General features: G+C 35.3%; 2 protein-coding genes, 2 non-coding genes and 1 pseudogene across 5 annotated transcripts; 3 read left to right on the top strand and 2 right to left on the bottom strand.

The window, feature by feature from the left end:
• The first annotated feature begins 6198 nt into the window (after positions 1-6198).
• Positions 6199-15746, top strand: LOC142542557 (3-oxoacyl-[acyl-carrier-protein] synthase I, chloroplastic-like). Of its 2 annotated transcripts, XR_012819545.1 has the most exons (8): positions 6199-6763; positions 12275-12706; positions 13291-13464; positions 13709-13822; positions 14029-14130; positions 14317-14383; positions 14491-14679; positions 15600-15746. XR_012819545.1 is itself a non-coding variant. In XM_075649246.1 (7 exons), exons 1-7 carry the CDS (start codon positions 6296-6298, stop codon positions 14556-14558), a joined length of 1425 nt encoding a protein of 474 aa, XP_075505361.1. In that variant the 5' UTR covers positions 6199-6295; the 3' UTR covers positions 14559-14778. The 2 variants fall into 2 exon arrangements, 1 of the variants encoding a protein (XP_075505361.1); XM_075649246.1 differs by lacking the exon at positions 15600-15746 and having other exon boundaries at positions 14491-14778.
• LOC142541344 (DNA replication licensing factor MCM3 homolog 3-like) lies at positions 15616-17932 on the top strand (annotated as a pseudogene).
• A 1089-nt stretch (positions 17933-19021) lies between these two features.
• LOC142544048 (U6atac minor spliceosomal RNA) lies at positions 19022-19150 on the top strand. Its single transcript, XR_012820016.1, has one exon. It is a non-coding gene; the product is annotated as a U6atac minor spliceosomal RNA (small nuclear RNA).
• Positions 19151-19424: 274 nt separating this feature from the next.
• Positions 19425-19578, bottom strand: LOC142543982 (U4 spliceosomal RNA). Its single transcript, XR_012819952.1, has one exon. It is a non-coding gene; the product is annotated as a U4 spliceosomal RNA (small nuclear RNA).
• A 1101-nt stretch (positions 19579-20679) lies between these two features.
• Positions 20680-23087, bottom strand: LOC142542555 (large ribosomal subunit protein eL20y-like). Its single transcript, XM_075649244.1, has 4 exons — positions 22887-23087; positions 22655-22770; positions 22430-22493; positions 20680-21241 (listed from the first exon to the last, which is right to left on the bottom strand). Exons 1-4 carry the CDS (start codon positions 23073-23075, stop codon positions 20900-20902), a joined length of 711 nt encoding a protein of 236 aa, XP_075505359.1. The 5' UTR covers positions 23076-23087; the 3' UTR covers positions 20680-20899.
• Between the last annotated feature and the right edge of the window lie 475 nt (positions 23088-23562).

The following is a 23562-nucleotide window of genomic DNA, read 5'->3' as shown; positions in this document are numbered from 1 at the left end:
AATATTTTGATAATATATAATCCATTTAAGAATTCAAAATATGATATTTATTTCTACAAATTACATATTTAATATAAATATATCATCGTTATCTAAATAATAAGTAAAAATCATAACAAAATTTTATAAATCAAATTGAACTATCAATGATTATACGTAATAATCATTGATAATACATATATCGAGTGTGTGCAGTTAGTTCATAATAATAATAATAATAATAATAATAAGCAATAGAAAATGATAAAAACTTCTTTGAGACGGTCTCACGGGTCGTATTTTGTGAGACGGATCTCTTATTTGGGTCATCCATGAAAAATTATTACTTTTTATACTAAGATTATTAATTTTTATTTTGAATATTGGTAGGGTTAATCCGTATCACAGATAAAAATTCGTAAAACCATCTCACAAGAGAAGAGATCTATTAATAAGATATTAGATTTGTGGCTTTGACATAGCAGCGGTGAAATGGCGTCTTTCGCTTTAAAAACATGTTAAAGCATTTTTTTTAAAAAAATAATAATAATACTTTTATCAAAGGGCACATCCAGACATCCTTAGTTCCTTACAAGAAGAACTACGAAGTAGCTATCAACCAACCATATTTTTTACGTGACAATAAAAATTATTTCAAAAATTTCTTATTTTATAAATCAATTTCGTGTATTTGAATTGTGTTAGTTATCAAATACTCGTTCATTCGTTTATTTCTCAAATTTAAAATATTTATATATATATAATTAGCAGCCGTGAATCCCTGAAACGCGGACCCCACTCTCTAAGCCCATAAAATCTTCCTCCCTCCAATGTTGAATCCTTCAAACTACTGCAACACTCAAGTCCATTGAACGCTATATAACTACATCTAATAGTTGATACCGAGCCACAGATTCATGATGAAGAAGCCTTCGATCAGTTTTCTCTACTTCTTCAAGACGCTGAACAAGAACAGAACCAGCGTACACGGCGGCGCGTGGCGGTGGAAGACCAAAAGATTCAACTTACACCACTGGTTCATGGATAGTTTCGTTTTCAAGATCGTTTCTGTTCTCGAAGCCGTCGCCCTCATCTCCACCGCCTGTTTCTTCTGCTGCTGCTGCGGCCACTTCTGAACATTCTTGCAGGATTTCCAACAAAAATTGCTCTTGCCACGGATCGGAGTGATTAATTATGCACGACTTTTTTCCATTTAACAGATTAAAGGATTGTGAATTTTCATTCTTTTTATAATGGTTTATCTCACTTGATTCGTTCGCATTATCTCACGGTTTCTTGTGTTTATAAATTGAATGAAAGGAAAAGTTGCATTTATGATGATATAAAGATCTTTATCTAATAATAATAATATATCTTGTTATTATGGATTAAAAGGTTGATTTTTAGAACGAGTTTCAGATAATTAGGATAAACGTTTCAAATTATTCAAATTGTAGTTTATTATAAATTCATTCAAATATATTTTTTTAACCAATTTATGCATCACGAAAAAACAAGTTCGAGTCGCTACAAAGACAATAGGAGTTAGTGACGAAAAAAACTTCGGTTTTTGTTAAAAACTTGCGACGGTTTTTGTTTAAAATCGTCGCTAAGACAATAGGAGCTAGTGGCGGAAAAAACTTGCGACGAACCAGCGACGGTTTAAACCGTTGCCGATTAGATCGACGACACAACTGTCGCTAATAGCGACGGTTTTCTTCTTTAATAGCGATGGTTTTTTTCGAAAACCGTCGTTTTCTCGAAAATTGTCTTGGGGTAAAGTTTTTAGCTTCAATTCTTGGAAAATTTCAGAGTGCTGGTTAAGATCATGAATTTTGTCAGCTTGTAGTGCATGTCGTTTTCTGGTTGATTTTTTTGTGCGTACATAGTGCTTCGGCGTCTTATACTGTCAGATTGTAAGTTTGTTGTAGATTTATACATAGTTTAATTTATTTTTATTGTATGTTATTTAGAAATTAAATAATATATATTAAATGTTTGTTCAAATTGAATAAATATTTTACGAATTTTCAAATTACTGACATTTTATGGGCTGTGATGGATAGACAAGCCATCTAGAATTATTGATTCTCCGATTTCAGAAAGTGTGAAACACAAGGAGAATATTTGAATATTGCTTTAGGAAGCTTCCGAATTAATGCATCTCTTGGCTGTACGTCACTTGTTGGTCAACTTCTTCCGGATGATAACGAATAAAAGATTGAAGGATCCAATTGCATTGACCCCTCTTATTTCAATAATATTTTTTTTGATATTGAAAATATTATTAAAATCATTATTATTGACCCCTTCTATAAAAATGTAGAAATAATGGAAGGGGGTCAAAACTCTAGATTGAATATAATTTTCACATAATTTTAATTCGAATCAACATCTTAAAAGGCTATTATAAATTACGATTAAATTGTTGAGGAAAAACAATATATTTAGGACAATTAAAATATTCTCACAGATTGGTCCAAATTTTCTCCCGAATGTCCTGAAAATTGTTCATGGCACTAAATCAAGTGTGATTCATGTCATACAATGGTTTCTCTATTTCTATTACAAGTTGTTTTGCTTCCCTCCATCATATTAATTGGTTTTTCTTATGTCGATTTGATTTCATTATATCTTAATGTCCAAAGGAAATTTTGTGATTATTTTTAAATTGCGGTATATCTATTCTATTACCCGTATTGTAGTATAAGAATGAGTTGAGTTCAATCTATCCTTTGGTATCATATCCATCCATGGTATATCCAACCATTAGTAATTATTCTTGTTATGTTATGGAAGTCGCATATATTCATAATAGTATGATACCGTATACTTTGAGCTCAAGCTATCATGGATTTGCTTTACTTTTGGTTTTTATCCAAAAATGTCTCGTACCAATAGAAATATTATTACATCTCTATTAACTCATGATAATCAACTTATATTTTCAATATGAGACTTTAGTTGTATTCTCAACAATCATAATCCTCTCCTCAAACAAAAGACCACAATTCTCTCGTGGTCCAGATATCCCCTCAATCACGTCCATCCATCCTCGAGATAATACTTGGAGCATTGTCTGTCTCGATCTCATCACGGATTTACTGAGAGTCCTCATCTAATTCGTTTAAATATATGAGGATTCCACACACATGGATCGATCTAGACCATGATTATGTTTCTCACATATGGCATTACTTGTTATGTCATGGAAGTCGTATATATCCGTAATGATATGATATTGTTCATTTTGAGCTTAAGACCTTATGAATTTGCTTTTTGACTTTACTCAAAAGACCTTATATTAATAGAGATATCATTCCATATTTATAAGCACATAGTCTTCCCTACGTGAGATTTATAATTTTTTGTGAATATCATATATGAGAATGAATGTCAACAATTGGATGTACTTTCATGATAACCTCTAATTGACCAAAATATATAGGAAAAGATAATGTTATAATGTCATATATCTTTTCTTACTTATTATCCATAGGAATTATTTAATTTCTAATACTTATTTTGTAAAATGTGTAGTACCAATATATATGTATGCATACTCACTTATCATCAAATTATGTAAACGATTTAAATTAACTATCAACATATTTATTTTTCGACGGGTCGACCAATGATCAGGTTGTTTAAAGGTGGACCGAATACTTTTCTTATATCGGGCCATATGTTTAGAGGTGAAATACTGGAACTGGAAATTGTATGACCGGGTTGGTTTCAGTAATTATCAAATTCAATATCAGAAATTACTCGAAGCTACCCCGATGTTGGATCGGGTTCGAGCCCGAATGACAACCTGAGATGTTCGTACCGGAATGTATGCCCAGCCTCTATGAATTATGATTGCCTGATTTGCTTTCTGCATTGTTTCAGGTTGCTACGCAAGAAAAGAATAGTTACAAGTTACATCTCCTTTTACTTCATAAGTTTTCGCAATCAATTTTCCATGTTGAATGAGATTTTTTATTTAGAAATTATCGCTCGAAGACATTAATTCTCGGGTTTTTATCTTTCTCCACAACGGTATTGTACGTAGGAATCCTGGGTTTAAGAAGGTTTCTGAATTTCTTCAATGAATGTTTTTTTCAACTCTTCACGATTAGTCAATGGCTCTGAATTTAATTGGGTTCAGAGATTTTTAAACAACTTAAATGTTTAAAGCTAATGTGCACTGGAATATGATGAAAAGTGAAAGGAATGTTGCTCACTAAACGTACAGGAAATTAATTAAAATATTATAATGTGTGCATCAGAAGTTAGTGTTGTGCTATGATGTTATCAACACGAGCGCACAACATACAGCGGAAATTTATTTTTAACACACACGTAAACTTTAATAAATAAACACCAGATTTAAATTATGCACAAGTACGAATACTTGTGCGATGCCTCATGGCAAAAATTTCACTAGAAAAATATGTAAATCGTTTACACCAAAACAATACTAGTAAAAATAACAAATTAAATTCTTTGACACTCCAAGAAATTAAAACATGCATTAAAAACACAAATCAAATCTAGATGTATAAAACAAACATGTATTGCTTAAAACCAAACGAAACCACTATTCGACCAACACTCTGCGTCAGTGTTATTTTTCGAGTGTTGACAACACCAATCAGCAACACGGTATAACAGTGAATCAATCACACAAATTCTTCATAGGAAAATCTTCAACTCTGAACTATGAGTGTATTCAGAGACAAACTCCAGCAGCTGCGCAAAGTGATCAACCGATCACACGAAAACTTTCAGCAACTGCACAAAGTGATCAAACGATCACACAAAAGCTTCTCATCAAAACAGACTCGACTCTTGTATTTTTCTTCTATGTAAGAACTCCTCCGTCGACCTCTCTCAAGCCTCACGAAAAGGTACACACGAAAAGCTCCCACGAAAAAGACTATCTTCTCTCCAACTCTCTCTATAAAAGCTATTAGCACATTCTCTCTCTAAAAGCCATTCTCTCTCTAGAAGTTGTTCTCTCTCTGAAAAGCTGTTCTCGAGAAGCCCTTTGTACGGCTATAAGGCTATACATATTTATATCCATGATTTGACCTAAAAGTTATTCCATAAAAGATTCCTACAAAATATGGAAACAAAATTTTCATTAGATATAAAACTCTTTTTAACAAGGATAAAATATCTTGGAGATAAAAATCATATTAAAAATAAATCCTATAATATCTAAATATAAATCAAGCAAGATCTTATCATCTAAAAATAAATCAAATAATAATCTAGAAAGACAAAATCATAAATTGATAATATCAATTATCAAAATAATAAAGGAATAAAATATTACTTTCAAACAAGTTGCGGACTACAGAGGCTCCAAGATCCAAGGAAAATTCAAGAAATTATATAAAAGAAAAGAAAATAATTTGTTATTATCGTCTCAATTTGTATCCATTTTGACTCTTTCCAAGCTTGAATTTTTTTTTTTATTACTGACGGGTTTTTTTATGTCTACATAATTTCGGGCTATATAGCTCAGTTGATAGTTACTGAAGTGTGTGTCTTCCTTGTTCAAAAAAACGTTTCTGTGACAAAATGCTACCATTTCCCTAAGAACCTGATGTTTTGTATATATTCAGAGTATACTTGCTTCTGTTTTAGGTGACGCTGAGGGCAAGGGAAACATTAGAAAAGAAGAACTTTATCTTGCCTCTGCCATACTGAGGGCGATGTTATCTTTGACTTGATGCTTGTAATCTCTACACACAGTGCCACACGCCCTTAGCTTTGGCGGGATTTGTGGCACAGGAGTGTGATTTCCTAATTTACTATTATAATGGGCTGTAAACTTCAGGTAGGTTGTGGGTACCTGAGTTGTAGCCAACTGTCCCTCTCAAATTTTTTTAAAAGTTTTTATTATTATATATAAATGTCTGTATACAGACAAATTAAATAAAGTTGTTAAAATTAAAATAGAATGTATAATATATTTACATAGTCTTATTTGATTTCAATGTCGTTAAAAATTATTGAGAATTTCTGATTTTATTTTTTTATCTGAACAATACTATAATAAAATGTTCTTTTTATTTTTTTTTAAAATATTGTTATAGAAGAAGCCAAAACACTTTGTCTATATTTTAAATTTGAAAAACAAATAAAATGTGTAGCTCCGTCTCCGTCGATGTAATCATTTTTGACCTGTGGTGGGAACAAGATGAAATTGAGGAAAATGTATATAATGATTAATAATAATTTGATCCTGTATCCAACCTCAACTACCTCAATCACCCGCCATTAATACCACATAGTTCTCATCGAAACGCCGGTCCCAACCTCCATGCATTCCCTTCAGTCCACCGCCGCCCTCCGCCCCTCTCCGCTCGGTGCCCTCCGCCAACCATATTCCTCCACCCTTATACCCACTTACAATGCCAAGCCCCGCTCTCCAAAGAGCCGTCTCTTCACCATGTCCGCCTCCGCCACCACCGTTTCCGCGCCGAAGAGGGAGACGGACCCCAAGAAGCGTGTAGTCATAACTGGTATGGGTCTTGTATCCGTGTTTGGGAATGATGCGGACGCGTACTACGACAAGCTACTCGCTGGTGAGAGTGGTATTACTCGCATAGACCGCTTCGACGCGTCGAAATTTCCTACTCGATTTGGGGGTCAGATTCGGGGATTCAAATCTGAGGGGTACATTGATGGTAAGAATGATCGGAGGCTTGACGATTGCTTAAGGTACTGCATTGTTGCTGGGAAGAAGGCTCTCGAATCTTCGGATCTTGGAGGCGAGAGACTCAACAAGGTATATTGGATTTTTTAAGCTGAATTAATTGTGCACAGAGGCTTTATGAGTGGTATTGTTAGAACTAAGAACAATGCTCGTTTATATACATGATAAATACAGTTACGTGGGGTTAATGAATTAACCTCCTTACCGACTATACTAACCAACTAACTGTAAAACTCCCCTCAAGGTGGACGACAAAGATCTTTGATGGCCATCTTGGAGATGAGTGGAAGGAGAACTCTTGGAAGGGGTTTTGTGAAGACGTCAGCGAGTTGAAGTTGTGAGCGAACATAAAGGAGTTTTATGGAACCATCACTGACATGATCACGAACAAAATGGCAATCTAGTTCGATATGTTTAGTACGTTCGTGAAAAATCGGATTAGAAGCAATATAGATGGCTGCCTGATTATCGCAAACAGTAGAGCCGGTTGGGTACAAGATAAATGTAATTCTGAAAGAAGTTGTTGTATCCAAGTGAGTTCACTAGCAGTTGTAGCCAATCCGGTACCCAGCCTCGGGAGAAGAACAAGATATTGTCGTATGTTTTTTAGCTTTCCATGATGCTAAGGAATTTTTAAAGAAAACACAAAAACCAGTAGGGGATTTTCTTGTGTCGAGACAGGAGCCCAAATCAGCATCATAAAATGCTCTGAATTGCAAGGTCGAAGATGAAAAGAAAAATAACCCCTAACTTGGAGTGCCTTTGAGATAACGTAGCAAATTATGGACAGCTTGTAAATGGGGTTTATGAGGATTAGACACAAACTGGCTTAGTTTGTGGACAGTGAAGGTGATATCTGGCAGAGAGATGGTGAGATATAATAGGCGACCAATGAGCCTACGATATTGAGAAATGTCAGCCAAAGCTTCGCCATCAATAGTATTGAGGTGAACTTTGGGATCCATGGGAACTTGAGCTAGTTTGCTAGAGAAGAACCAAATGTCTTCTAGAAGTTGCAAAGCATAGTTCCTTTGAGATAACACAATGCCAGTACTAGAATGAGCAATTTCAAGACCCAAGAAGTATTTAAGTTGAACAAGATCCTTGAGCTTAAATTGCTTATGTTGAATGTTCTTAACAAAGTTGATTTCTTGAATGGAGGGGCCGGTGATGAGAATGTCGTCTACATAGACAACCAAGGCCATGAAAGTGGATTCCCAAACCCTCAACGAACATGATTAATCCGACTTTGAACGAACATGATTAATCCGATTTTGACTACTGGAATCCGAGTTGAATGATTAAAGAAGATAATTTGGAATATCATTGGCATGATGCTTGTTTTAACCCGTAGATTGATTTGTGCAGTTGACAAACTAGCTTGTTTGGAGAAGAGGTGGGCTCCCCCTGTCGAGAATAGCCAAGAGAGAGATCCATATACACTTACTCAAACAAGTCACAATGGAGGAATGCATTACTGACGTCCAATTGGAATAAATGCCACTAATGAATGGCAGCAAGTGAAAGAATAATCTTGACGATGACAGGCTTGGCCACAGGCGAAAAGTCTCAAGAAAATTGATCCCTTCCTGTTGATTGTGACTTTTAGCCACCAACTGGGTTTTATGACAATTAATAGCTCCAGAGCCGTTATACTTGATCTTATAAACCCATTTTGAGCCAATAGTGTGTTTGCCGGGAGGTAAAGGCACAATTGACCAGGTTTTGTTAGACTCCATAGCCTTTAACTCATCTTGCATCGCGAGACGGCACTCCGAAAATTTCACAGCCTGATGATAGAATTGTGGTTCGTAGTTGGTAGTGACAGTGAGGGCAAAGGTCTTAAATTTAGGACTCAATGCATCATAGGAGACATATTTGGACATTGGGTATGGACATGTGTATGGAATGACTGAGGTAGTAGGATTATTAGCCAAGGGATTGCAATGGAACTCACGAAGATAGAATGGAGTTCGAGAAACTCGCGTAATTCTTCGAAGAAGTGGTGAATTAGTTTGCTGTGAGACAGATATTGGAGGGTCCGATGTGGGTGCAATATGTGGAAGTGGAAGATCGAGGTCTATCGAAGAATGCAGTATCACCATGTCAGGAAAAAGATCATCCGTCAAAATATCACCATTCTGATACTGAAATGGGAACTCATCTTCATGAAAGATAACATCTCGTGAGATAAAGACTTGTTTTGTGGTGATATCAAACAGTTTGTAAGGTTTCATCCCTAGTGGATAACCCATAAATACACAAGTTCGAGCTCGAGGTTCAAACTTTGTTCGAGATTAGAAAGCGTGGAGGCAAACACAAAGCAACCAAACACATGAAGACTATCATAACCCACTCCAGTTTTGTATGGCTTCTCAAAGGGTGATTTATTGAGAAGAACAGATGGTGTCCGATTGATGAAGAACACCGCACTGACTATACAATCAGTCCAAAAAGAAATAGGAACACGTGCCTGGAAATACAAGGCTCTAGCTACATTTAGTTAGTGTTGGTTCTTTCGTTAGACCACTGAATTCTGCTGGGGTCGCTCAACACAAGAAAAGAAGGATTTTTTGTATCTATATTTCCAATTTTTAGACTAGTTAGTTATGAAGATGTGCCAAAGAGCATTTACTAGAGATTTCTAATCTACTCTTTTGTGATTCCTGTTGAAGCATATACTCGGATAGCTGGTGTATGACACCTTTTTGCTTGAAAAAATCAGTAAGGGCAAGTTCCTTTGCATTATCCAAGTGAAAGTTTTGATAGAGACTTGAAACTGAGTTACAATCATATTGAAGAACTTAGGGATAATTTGAGCAACATCAAATTTTTGGTGAAATAATTAAACCCATGTAAATCTTGTGAAATCATCGACTAGTGTAAGGAAATAGCGAAATCCACCATAGGAAGCTGTATGTAAAGGACCCTAAATGTCACAATGCACAACTTCAAATGCATTTAAAGCCTATGATTATTTGACTCAAATGGTAATCTCTTTTGTTTAGCTGAAGGACAAATGTAACACAGAGTATGAATGCAAACTTTTGAATTATCAAGCTGTAGAGAATGTTTCAGAGTATGTAAACATTGATCAGATAGATGTTCTAGACGATTATGCCAAGTATGTACAAAAATATTGTTGACAATGGCATGAGTTTTATTCTGCAAAAAATTCATCTTCATCTTTGGTGCCCACAAACACTTATAGGTCACCAACACGTTCACCGCTGCCAATCTTCCTTGGTCGGTGTGGTCCCGAAGAATAAAAAACTCAAGATAGAAGGTCAATGTGAGGTGATGAGAACTCGCTAGAGCACTGACTGAAATCATATTAAATTTGAAGCGAGGCACGTAGAGCACAACTTTTAATACTATACCCGAATCAAGAAGGATGTCACCAGTAAAATCCACAAAAATACAAGATTGATCGGGCAACGTGACATAAAAATTTTGGACTTGCCGTAAACACGTAAATAAAGTTATATCATAACATACATGCCTTGAGGCACCAGAATCGACAATCCAAACAGATGGATTGAGAGGTCGGTGTTGGTCATAAAGAGAAGCAGACGCCTATGTAAAAGTCAGTAGATGTGTCTTCCTCTTGTTGTTGCGGAGCCATAGTTGAGTGGAGATGGCTCGAGATAAAAGTCACGAGTAGTTGGCAATATGGCATTGATAATTATTGAGAGCGTGCAGAAAAGTACCCAAATTTCCACTTGATTGAGTTGAGTTGTGCTCAGTGCCAAAAACTTGATTCACTACATTAGATCGAGTTGGAGGAGCTGAATGGCGGGTTTTCTGGCGAAAACCTGGAGGATATCCATGGATTTTGTTGCATGTATCGATGGTATGACCATTGACCTTACATTTAGTGCAGTAAAGGCGCTCTTTCCTCGAGCCTTGCGGACCTCCAAAGATCTTGGGACCCTTGTTATTCTTGACCATAAAGGCTACATTGTTCATCGAATCAGAGGATAAAGAAACTCGAATGAAGCTTTGGCGTTCTTCTTGAGAGATGAACGAAAAAACTTTGTTAATAGTCGGCAAAGGATCCATTAATATGATTTGGCCGAATGTGAGAAAAAGACTCATTCAATCCCACCAGAATAGAGAGCGCATAATCACGTTCAAAGTGATCGTGAATGTTTTTGAGACCACCGCAAGTGCATTGTCCACACGTGCAATTTGGTCGAAAGTTGTTTAGTTCTTCCCATAGTGTCTTCGGCTTTGTAAAGTAAACACTGATGGAATCCGAATCTTGAGTGACATTAAGAAGATCACGACGTAATTGAAATAAGTGAGGTTTGTTGCTTTGTAGGATTCGATCTCGGAGATCACTCCAGATGGCAGCAAGAGAGTCATAGAACAAAATGCTAGCAGAAATCTCCTTGCAGACGGAATTCAAAATCCAGGAAATAACAATGTTGTTATTTCGGATCCAATATGGAAGGAGTGTACGATCAGTACCTTCGGGTTTGGAGATTGAGCGATCGACAAACCCTAGTTTGTTCTTGGATGATAGCACAGTAATCATTGCTCTTCTCCATGCAGCATGATTTTCGCCATTCAATTGTTGTGAAACCAGAATCATGCCAGGATTGTCAGAACAGTGAAGAAAAAACGGAATCAATGGATCATCAATAGCGGACTTGTCGATTGACACGGAAGGAGTCACCAAACCGAGATTCTCCATCGACGATCTAAGTATTGTATACCAGGGAATTGGAAATCGATCAACGATCGGGAATTGATCAGTGTGATCAGATGCAAGGAAACGTGCGCTTGCGTGAGAATTGTTCAACTATACCATATTAAAACTAAGAACACGAAAAAATGAAGTATGCGAAGGATTTCTTTATTATGAAAAATTGTAACTCTATTCTTTACATTGCTCATTTATATACATGATAAATACAGTTACGTGGAGTTAATGAATTAACCTCCTGACTAACTATACTAACTAACTAACTGTAAAAGGTATTATTGGAAACTTGAGTTAGCATTTGGTTCTGTTATGCCTTTTGAGGTTGGTTAATTATGAGTCTGGATTGTTGTTTCACTAATCGATAGCTCAGTTTTTGATGGGTTATTGATTTCTGAAGATTTTGAGATTTGTAATTGAATTTTGCGATGTATTGAATCCAGCTTGCTATTTCTGAACAGTGCTATTTGTTTTAAATGATAAATTTCTTATGCAGCATTTCTTTGATCGAACCATGGATGTTTTCTATAATAAGTATAAGTTTCTGTTTTCATGTTTGGGTTTCATTGTGTTCATCATTATGATATGTTTTATGACTTTTACTCCCACTTTATTTTCTATTATTTTGGACTTCTGTTTAGATGCTTACTGTGTGGATTGTCTTCTTTCTCAGTTAAATAATGTTGAATCATGATTGAAATTCTTTAACTAATGTATTATCTGATTATGACATCTTTAGAGTTTGTTCGAAAGCTACTCTGGTATCCTTTTATTGTGAGAAGTTTAGTTGTTTGCAAGATTGCTCCCTTTCTTCACTTCTTGGTATTTTATATACAGGCACAGAGTTTGATATATTTGGTTTTCTATTGATGCAGATTGACAAAATTCAGGCTGGTGTACTGGTTGGAACTGGAATGGGTGGTCTTACAGTTTTTTCGGATGGTGTTCAGGCTCTAATAGATAAAGGTTACCGGAAGATAACTCCCTTTTTTATACCTTACACCATAACAAACATGGGGTCTGCGTTGCTGGCAATTGATCTTGGCTTGATGGGGCCAAATTATTCAATTTCTACTGCTTGTGCTACATCAAATTATTGCTTCTTTGCGGCTGCTAATCACATCCGTCGAGGCGAAGCTGATCTGATGATTGCTGGTGGAACTGAAGCTGCCATTGTACCAGTTGGATTAGGAGGCTTTGTTGCTTGCAGAGCTTTGTCCCAGAGAAATGATGACCCACAAACTGCTTCTAGGCCTTGGGACAAAGATCGAGATGGATTTGTTATGGGTGAAGGAGCTGGTGTCCTGGTGAGTCTACTTTATGGTAATTATTGACCATGGTCCATAATATTGAAATTTTTGAAATTACTATGAATTAAAGATTGAGTGATATGTTATTTATGTAATTGTCCAATTTAGTGAGAGCATTAAAAACGGGATGGTGAAGTCCATATTGTGTCTCGTTCTCGTTATTCTAATCCAATCATTTGTTTTTCTATATGTATCCATAGTAGGAGTGATGTTGAGACGGAGCTAAAAAAGTTCGTAAGTATTCAATTCCTCCTTTAGCTTGAAGAAAAATAAAAAAAAGTGAACGCCATTGTCTGCTGGCCATACTTGGGTTGGAGAAAAAGTAATGATGAAAAAACAAAGGAAAAAGGGGCACCCATGAAATCAAAGATTCTCTTGTGGGCCTTTTGTTCCCCGCTTCTTTCAGCTTGTGTTTTTTGAACGGTGTGATCTGGGATTGGATAAATTTCTGGATTTGGAGTTGTGCAACTGTGAATCTTATCTGTTTACTTTAATATTTCTGGGATTTTTTGCTAGTCGGAACGTGCAAGCAATCTTGACAAATGAAAATTTGAAGTTCTTTTGTCTCTCTTCTTTAACAGGTAATGGAAAGTTTGGAACATGCAATGAAACGAGATGCGCCAATTATTGCTGAGTACTTGGGAGGTGCAATAAATTGTGATGCGTATCATATGACAGATCCCAGATCAGATGGACTTGGGGTGTCTTCATGTATTCTGAATGCTCTTGAAGATGCTGGTGTATCAACTGAAGAGGTATTGATTTATTCTTTCATTATGAGTAGTAGTTTGTCCATACACACTAAAATAAAAGAGCTGAGACTAATGTCGGGTTAAATTACCTTCTCCCAGATTTCTAAGCTTCTTTTTATCATTATGATCTCAAATCTATATCTCTGTCGTACTTCTTTTGTAAACTTGATTTACATTAATCTCGAGATTAATGTCGGTGTCTCTGAGACAGTAACTTGACAGGTTTTAACCGTTGAATAATTTTCAGGTTAACTACATCAATGCTCATGCTACGTCCACCATAGTGGGCGATCTGGCTGAGGTAAATGCTGTTAAAAAGGTGTTTAAGAATACTTCAGAGATCAAAATGAATGCAACAAAGGTTACTTTCTCCCTACCTCTCTTACTCACGCACAAAGCAGAAAATATTAAGTTTGAGCAGTTATTCGAGCTTGGCTCAAGAATAGGAGTCTAAAGAATTAAAAAAAAACACTCGCAAGAGGAGATATGAATTGACATAAAACTAAGAAGAATATCAGAATGAAGATTTACAGTTCATTATTAACCTCACTTTATATCTTGTTCCAGTCTATGATCGGGCACTGTCTTGGTGCTGCTGGTGGTTTGGAAGCCATTGCAACGGTTAAAGCCATCACAACTGGCTGGCTTCACCCTTCTATTAATCAATTTGTAAGTTAAAATGAATTTTTATGCCATATTTTTTAATCCGGTGAAATCTTTGCATTTCTTTCCCTTTACTGTTTCTTCATGGAAGAAGCGCATTCATGGCAGTCCTTTTCTGTATTTCAATTGCCTGGTGACAAGTCCCATCCTCTCAATATTCAAACTCACGAACTTTGTTTTTATAACATTCAGAATCCTGAGGCTTCTGTGGAGTTTGACACAGTTGCAAACAAAAAGCAGCAACATCAAGTCAACGTCGGTACGGTGATTTGCATTCCAGGAAAAAAAGGAATATAGTGAATGCCATTATGAACAACCATCTTTCACTTTGTTGCCGATCCTAATTTACTTCGTTTACATATGCAGCCATCTCAAATTCATTTGGATTTGGTGGTCATAACTCTGTTGTGGCGTTCTCTGCATTCAGTCCTTGATCAAAACCTCTTGTTCATGCCAGAGCATTCTCGCTTATCCAGAGTGGCTGTGGCCACAATCTTTTATTTTTGGCTCCCTTCTACTAGTTGCTCAGATCACCATTCGAGCAACTCGAATTAGGTTAGTGTAATAATATGAGCTTTCAGCTCACTTAGTTTTAAGGAATCTTGTCTATTTCTTGGATGATGATTTTGTTAAATGTATCAATTTTTCTGTTAATCCCTTATTTAATGTAGGAGTTACCTTCCAATAATGACTAATTCACGTTATCATATATATAACTTCTCTATTTATCTGAACTAAACTAAATTAAATTACGTTTAATAAAAGTCGCTATGCCAGCTGCCTGGCCATAACGTTAATAATTTATTTTATTTTTCGGAATAGCCTTTAGCCAATCACTTTTATTATTATTATATATTTTGAACTTTTAAAACTCAACTTATTACAAACGATTATTTTAAGCGTTTTCAAATTTTTAATCAATGAAATATTTGGAAATTGTATGAAAAAAAGCAAGAATCACGTAAAATAAATTCTTGCAAAGGCTAACATATTGTTTGAAGAAACAAAATATTAGTAACATAGGCTCTCTGCTCTCAAAGGACAATGGTCTGTCATCACTCAAATTTTATAAGAAAAATCTCTAACTAAAATTTCAAGAATTTTTAGTTGAAAAAACAGAAGTTGAGAAAACACAGCCTAAATTTTTTGATTCATAAAATTAATTTCGACAATATTCAATGCGTGACACCCCATTGTAAGTAAAGCGGGCCCGATCCAAGTGTTTCGTGTAATTTCCAGCCCATTATCCACATCCGGCCCAGTCCATTTTCTAATGTGCACAAACATCGTCTCCCCCCGCCACGCACAGTGAATTTCCCGCCAAAAATAGCAAGCCCTAGAGCTGAGAATAAGGTCTACATTGCATTCATTTTTGTTATTGCTGTCTCTGGTTTATATTCCAACTTCCTAACATGGATGTTTCATAATTTCCAATTGTAAGATGCTTGATGATGCTCACCACTTTGACATTATAGTGACATAAATATGATGATGGTTGGTGATCCTTCCGTTGCCAAGTCTCAGTTATTGAGAGCAATCATGAATATTGCTCCTCTAGCCATATCAACCACTGGCAGGGGGTTTTATGGTGTTGGATTGACAGCGGCAGTTACTTCCGATCACAGGTAATTATATTCTTGATGTTATTGAAGATAGATGTAGGCAATTTCTCAGAATACTGGATCCTTCAACGTAGGGGAACGAAGAATAGAAGCTGGCGCAGTGGTTCTTGCTGATCGAGGCATCGTTTGTATTGACGAGTTCGACAAAATGAATGACCAAGATCGTGTTGCTATACATGAGGTGATGGAACAGCAGACTGTAACAATTGCAAAAGCTGGTATTCACACATCATTGAATGCTCGCTGCAGTGTTGTAGCAGCTGCAAATCCAATATATGGAACTGTAAGTCTCTTGAAGCATTGACAATGTTAGGCATGCCTACTTGCCTCTTCTTTTTCTCTAGCAGGATTTTTGACTCTTCTACTTCATTAATGCTTTATAATGGTAAACACAGTATGATCGTTCCTTAACCCCAACAAAGAATATCGGACTGCCGGACTCCCTGCTCTCTCGTTTTGATTCATTGTTCATCGTTTTCGATCAAATGGATCCTGGCATTGACCGTGAGATTTCAAAACATGTGTTGCTTATGCATCAGTGTGGTTCGGTGGGAAACGGAGGTACGTGGACATTATAGTAAATTGTGGATGGTCAATGATCAAATGAAAAACAAGGGCTTGTGAGCTGGTCTATTGACTGAATATAAATGTCAAAAAGTCATTTTATATTTCAGGCAGCACAGCATTAGATGATAATGCTTGGCGTGACAGAGAAGACGACACAGAGTCTGGCTCATCTGTTTTTGTTAAATACAACAGAATGCTACATGGGGAAAGATCTGATAAAGGCTGCAAAAAGGACACACTCACAATCAATTTTCTGAAGAAGTTTATTCATTATGCGAAAAATAGGATTCAACCTGAGCTCACTGGTGAGGTGACTATTGTCTTCAATCTAATATAGACTTCACGAGTGCATACTTGTGCTGATGATTTCTTCTAATCTTAAACTTAAAATTCATATTTCCTTCTTCACTTTGGTACATTAGGTGCAATCATTATACACTCATTCTGTTAAGGCTTCAAATAAGTATTTGCATTGCAATTTCGCTGATTTCTCTGTAATAAATCATTTTCTCCAGGCATCTGAACACATAGCGACTACATACGCTGAATTCAGAAGTGCAAGTTCAACCACAAAGGTTGATAAGTTATTCATCTGATAGCACCAAAATTATGTTCTTTTGTTTCACAGTCCCTGAAGATTCTTAAAATAACTCGTAAATATTTTTTAGACTGGAGGGACGCTACCAATCACTGCTAGAACCTTGGAAACAATAATAGATTATCAACTTCTCATGCCAAACTGAAGCTGCGGAGACAGGTAGTGTTCTTTATCAGTAGGATGGCTGTATGTAAATTTTCTGACATTCAAAAATTTATTTTATCAATTGAAGAAATAAGCATCTCATTTGAAATATGACATTAGTAGAAAGAGATATATCTATAGTTTGCTGAAAAATATCATTCATTTGATTCCCGTTAGATAGCATCAAACAGTAATAAAAAAAGTACTTAAACAGGTACTGAATTCTGATGTCGAGGCAGCTCTTCAAGTTCTTAACTTTGCTATATATCATCAAGAGTTGAGTGAAATGGAAGAGCATGAGCAAAGAGAAATGGCGAGACAACACAGATCTAACATGGACAAAGGTGATAATGATGCTCCTGGTGGTAGCAGAAATATGACTGCAAATGGCAGATCTACTGTAAAAAGAGGGTAAGCGTACTGAAACTTTAGCTGTTGTACATTTTGCACAACTTTTGCAGCTTCTTTATGTGCTTCACAATATCCATCCACTTGGGTTCTATCGTAGTAGTTGTTAGGCAGATAAGTTGATGTAATCTTGTTGATATACCTTCTTTTCTGTGTTTTGGTAAGTGAAACGGAAGCCATGGAAGTGGATACATACTCCTAAACCTTATTTTTTCTGAAAAATATCTTTTCCCACTTCCTGATTCATGTTTATTTATTTACTTTTTAAAATTCTGTATAGGTTAGAAGCGTCAGTTCTGCACTAGGGTATTACAGGCATGCACAAAATGTAGAAGTAGAACAGATGTCAATAGCTGATATAGAGGGTGTTGTTAACAGTGGGGCAGCTGAACCTTACTCAGCATCAGAAATTATGTCCCATTTGAAGGTAAGTTTTGAACTCTCTCAATTAGCCATTTGGACCAATCATCTGCAGAAGTTTTGGCCTAGCATCAGCATAAAAAACCAACAGCAGAAATTTTTTTTGAGTCTGCTGATAATGCAAGACAAAAGCATCTTAATGATAGTCAAGGACAAGAATCTCGATTTTTTAATTGTTAAAATTATAAAAAAAATAAGATATTATGAGTTAATATAAGTAACTATATATATATATATATCAGATTAGTTTTATAATTATAATGTTTTTAAAAAGTAAATTTATTTTATATTTATATTTAGAAAAATTTATGTTGTTTTAGAAAAATATTTAATATTATTTTTAATGTGTGTAAATAAATGAAATGTTGATTAAAATATTATAGTTAATAATTTATTTAATAAAATATTAACATTTTTCTTTTTTTATATCTTAATAAAAGATAGAACAAAATCGTATTTTAAATTTGATTTAAAAAAAAACAAAATGATAAAGCGAGAAATTAAAAAGTGAATTAAAATGGATAATTTAAAAAATATATAAAGATATTTTGGATAAATATAATATAAAATTAAGATTTTTTTGAAAAAATATGAGATATCTCACTTTTTTTGAAACAATTCATAAGTTGTCATTCAACTTATTTTCACAAGTTATAAGTTATTTATAAATTTTTTTTATCAAAGAACTTATAAACTCAAAGTCATATCACAGAAATAGTCTTTGCTAAGTTATAATAATACAAAAGTATACGATTCAGTATAATGCTGACATCATACAGGATAGTTTAAAAGCTAAGACAATTTTAAAATAATAATAAAGAATAATAGCAGGACACTTTTTTAACTCAAGAGAATCTATTGTTATTAGCAAAAGTTCACTTGAACCTTTTTTCGTTTATATATTTTCGATCTTTTATAAAATGAGAAATAAAAAAACAATAATATTATATTCCAATAGTAGTGGAAAAGTTTAGCATGAAATTATAATAAATGAGAATTTTAACTTACTAGATTTTGACAAAGGATTCTAATAATAATATCATATTCCAAAAGTAGTGGAAAACCATAATATATCCCACATCGTATAGATTATCATGTCTTATTTAGCATTTATAGAGAACAGTCAGTGCAACCTGCTGTGTTCGTAGAAAGGAGAGATGGTTGGCATCTCCCCCGACAGGGACGGGAACAGCTCTCGGGCTTTCTTGTTACCATACACATCCGGTTAAGGCTACCCACTTCGGTGGATCTCTAACCCAATTTTTTTCCCATTCTCTCTTTTTTCATCGCCCAGACCCTCCGCAAGTTTCACATTTTTCACAAATTATAGTATCCTTGGGTGTCTCGATTCCATGGCGATGCTAAATAATTTAAGAAAAATCATACTTGATCTCGCAGTCTCATTTGGCCAAAAGTTAAATAAAAAAGTTCTTCCCTTCTTTTCTGACTAACACAATCATCACTCACACATACACAACGAATAGAGACTGCTGAAACGATGAAAGATAAACTTAGCGAGTAAACTAAAACTAGAGTTGTAGGGCTTTACCTTTATAAAAGGAGCCCTTCCAGAAATTCTCGAAGGCCAGGGACAAGCCCAGGCCTAAGAGGGGGTTTGGAAATAGTTTTCAACCAGCAATAGACGCGCCTCGGTTAGAACCTCACTAGCTGCGTCATTGCCCCAAGCGCAAAGATAATTACAACAGCTCAAAATTTCTTCCTTTATAGCTCACACCATAGTCTTGATTTCTAGTACTTTCGATGTGGGACTTTGCACCAAAAGAAAAGAAGGCCCATCTCAGGACAAAAAATCTTCACACATTCATTCATCTGCAATGGAATGCGCCAAAACAACACATCTAAATATCGAATCATTTAATCGCAGGTTATCAAGAACCATAAACATTAGAACGATAATGTGAAAACCGCAGCAAAAGATACCGAGAAACAAGGCACAAAATCTGAAAAATAATTTTAAAAACTGTGGGGTACCGGTGTCGGTGCAGGCGCTTTTGCCATTTTTACAGCTTCAAAATGCGCGGAGCGTTTAGGAAATTAGCCAGAGGAAACAATTCACATTTGTTTTTTCGTCTCATTTTCTTCGAATATACAGGATAAATTTTGAGGTCGGTTGTGGGTTGTCGCTGGGTGTAGGGAAATTTGAGGAGAATGCAATATTGTTACAGCAACTAAGATCGAGAAGACGTACAGCTTCTGGGAATTTGGAATTTCACGCGGTTATATCTGAATTCAAGTAGGTGGATGACTGTATTTGGTTTAGACGAATTTCCCCCTTTAAATATTATTTGGAATAAATCAATAACTTCACATTTACATAAAAAGTAAAAACAACGTTATAACAAGTAAAAACACTTATCATTGTTTAAATATATTATATAATATTTGAAGCCCTCGTAATCACATTTTTATCAATTATCATTAAATTTTCTCTTAATCTTATCTCAAATTTAATCGGGAATCAATTATTATTAAATTATCCGTATAAAAATCTAGTCACACACACGTCATATGTACATAGTTAACGAATTATTATATTAAAATTGCGTATGCATCGGTTAGTTAGTAGGTTGGTATATGTTTTTTGTTAATCGTCAACATCATCCCTGTAACCTCTTCATGTTTCTAATTACCCTTTTGATAATTTTAGTTATCAATATAATAGTGTCAATTTTAATTAAAAAAATGAACAAATTTATTTGATTTTTTTTTTAAAAATGAATATATATATACTATATACACACACACACACACACACATATATTTAGAAAACCTACAAACAAGCAACACGAGATGTAATCCTTTCCACAATTCAAAAAACATATCCAAAAAGTAGTAAAATTCTTGAACCACGATAGACCACAATACATCAAACAACCACAAAAAGTTCCACATTGACTTTCCACCCGGCAATGAAGAACTACTTACTAGAATCCAAAATTCAGAAAGATTAATTAAACCAAATAGCATAAATTGAGGCTAGTCCTTTTCCAGCAAACTACATAAACAAGTTTGGCCTGGTCGCCTTGTATGTAGTTTTGAGTTTCCGGGTAGGTGGCCTAACTTTCCTAAACACCAAAGGGAATTTGATCTTAGAGTCATGGAACTGTTTGGTACTCTCCCTCTTGCAAAGCTTTGCTGGAATGGTGGCCGTCTTTATAATTTGAATGCAATGACAGCGGACTCTGTGACGAGATGCCATCTCAGTGTACATTTGCTCCACTGCCCCATTCAATGTTGTGTCACGGTACTCCTTGTACATGTTGTGATAACCGGTCCTGCTTTGGTAACGTAGCCAGATTCCATAATTCTTGACTGTGGTTGGATTCTTCTCAAATATCTGTAAATAAAGAAATGTTGGTGACATCCTTGGACATCAATGTTGAACATAGAACAGCTAATTCGCGTGATACACTAGAAAATCTCAAACAGACATGAGAGTGGCTCCAGTTATAAGTGAAGTAAATTTGTAAGTGGTTAAAGGACTAGTAATGGGGAATGAATATGCAAAAATTGGATAGTAGAAGATGCCAAAGAAGTTTTCAGCCCTATTCATCAATAAACAAACCACAACTAGATCTCATGAAAAAATTTGAGTTCTTGGAACTTGGAAGATTGATTTTCCAAAAAAAAAAAATCATCTCAATGGATTATTCAGTAACGATCATAGATCCCAGTCATATTTTTAGTAAGAACAACAGTTGTAAAATTAAATAACAGAACTTTCGAAGAAATTGGAACCATTTGAACTATGATTTGTAGCATACCATAGCCAAACTTCCATTTCTACCTCTCCTTGAATGAGAATCAAAGAAAATGTACAAGAAAGGTAGCTCGTGAAACATAACAAAAAACCGATTAGCCAAAAATATTGAAGATGTGTTTAAACGAGTCATTTCTTGTCCAATTGCTTGATGCAAACACCGACTTACAACCCTAGCACTTCGATAGTGATGTTACAAATCTTCTTACAGGCAAACAGTAAGCAATATCTTCTAATCACATTAGAGTATGTGAAAATTCCGTGATTTCACATCAGTTAAGGAATTTTAAATAGTGCTCCACGCCATATCGACATGAGAGTGTGAAACTTAGGAGATTCCAAACCAGCGTGGAAATTTTAAACATCCACTCACACACTGCAACCACATATTCCAATGCATATTATAGCACGTGCAGCAACCAATTCGACGAAACCTCCCCTGTACTTAGTGTATTTGACACTTAAATCACTTCCATGTTATAAGTTTTGGACCTGACAAGGAAATAAGGGGCTAAGCGCCAAATACACGAAGTACAAGGAGGCTAATGCAAAAAACAGATGCATATTTTCAAGAAAAATTCCACCTAAGTCATTTTAAGTAAAAGGGCCCAAATTAGATAACTTATGGATTCCAGGAACACTTTTCAAGCACAGAGTACGTGTTTTAACTAGATAATCGTATGATTTGGTAGATCTGGAAGCATAAAACTCACCAAAAATTGTCTATCACAAGGCACCAGAAAAAGAACAAGGGAAACAGCCTACCTCATTAATAGCAAGAACCTGACCGATGCTCTTCTTCACCTTCTTAAGCTTCCTCAAGAAGTACCTTCATACATAAAAGCCAATCCACAAATACATTTAGCGCAATCACAAATAAATCTTTACTCAATTGTCTCAAATCAAATGCAACAGAGCATTGAGTATATAATAATTATCATATCAGATGCACAGCAGCTTTTCCTATAAGACACAGAACGTAAAGGTTACCAAAACTTGGACTTGGCGCGGACTTCATTGGTGGCCCATAGCTTCATGCGGTAGATCTTCGGGTGCTCTTCCTTATCAGTCGGAAGGGCTCTCCCCACCACCTGGTATTGATGGAACTGCACAAAATACAACATTAGAATTAAATAAACAATCAAACCAAATTGAAAATATTTTTACACAAACATAAAAGATCAAATCCGTAACGAAGAAAGCGATGAACGAGGAGTCATACCCTGTAAGTTACCATCTCGATCGATTTCAATTTTTCAGCACCTTTCTCTTTTGCAGGGCGTAAGCTTGCGGGTGGAGCTGGGGTTGATAGGTTTTGCTGCAAAGCTTGGCTGATCTCCTGATAAAACCCTACTTGAACTATAATGGGCCACATGATGCACTGACCCATTTCGTTAATGGGCTCCATCATTGTTAGTTGGCTTTTTTCTGGTGGCATATGATGATTGTATGGGCCCAAATGGGCTTTACCAAGTCATGTTTGCCTATCGAATTTCTTTATATATATATATATATATATATTTTTTTTTTGAGAAAGTAAAATTTATTAATTTATTTTAATGTGTTGAAGAATATCACAAAAGTTTTTTGAGGAGTGGAAGAAATTCGATCGAGTTGTTCATCAATATTCTCACTTTTAAAATACGAAGAAAATCTGTTTGACATTATTTATAGATATTTTCAAAATATTTACTTCAACTATTTTAACATCACCTGATAAAATTATAATTAACTTCGAATAATTCTTGTACTACTACATGGTTCTATTACAACATTAAAGTTTCACCTTTAAAAACAGCACACGATAAAAAATGATGATATATTTTGTATGCTATCACATTTGCAATAAAAAAATATTTAGTTTAAAAGTTCCACACTGAACAAATAAAATAATCTCA

The sequence above is a fragment of the Primulina tabacum genome, chromosome 4 (assembly GCF_025594145.1).
Source record: "Primulina tabacum isolate GXHZ01 chromosome 4, ASM2559414v2, whole genome shotgun sequence".
Classification (NCBI taxonomy): domain Eukaryota; kingdom Viridiplantae; phylum Streptophyta; class Magnoliopsida; order Lamiales; family Gesneriaceae; genus Primulina; species Primulina tabacum.
The sequence above is the reverse complement of the archived record's forward strand: the minus strand, read 5'-3'. Positions and strand labels throughout refer to the sequence as shown.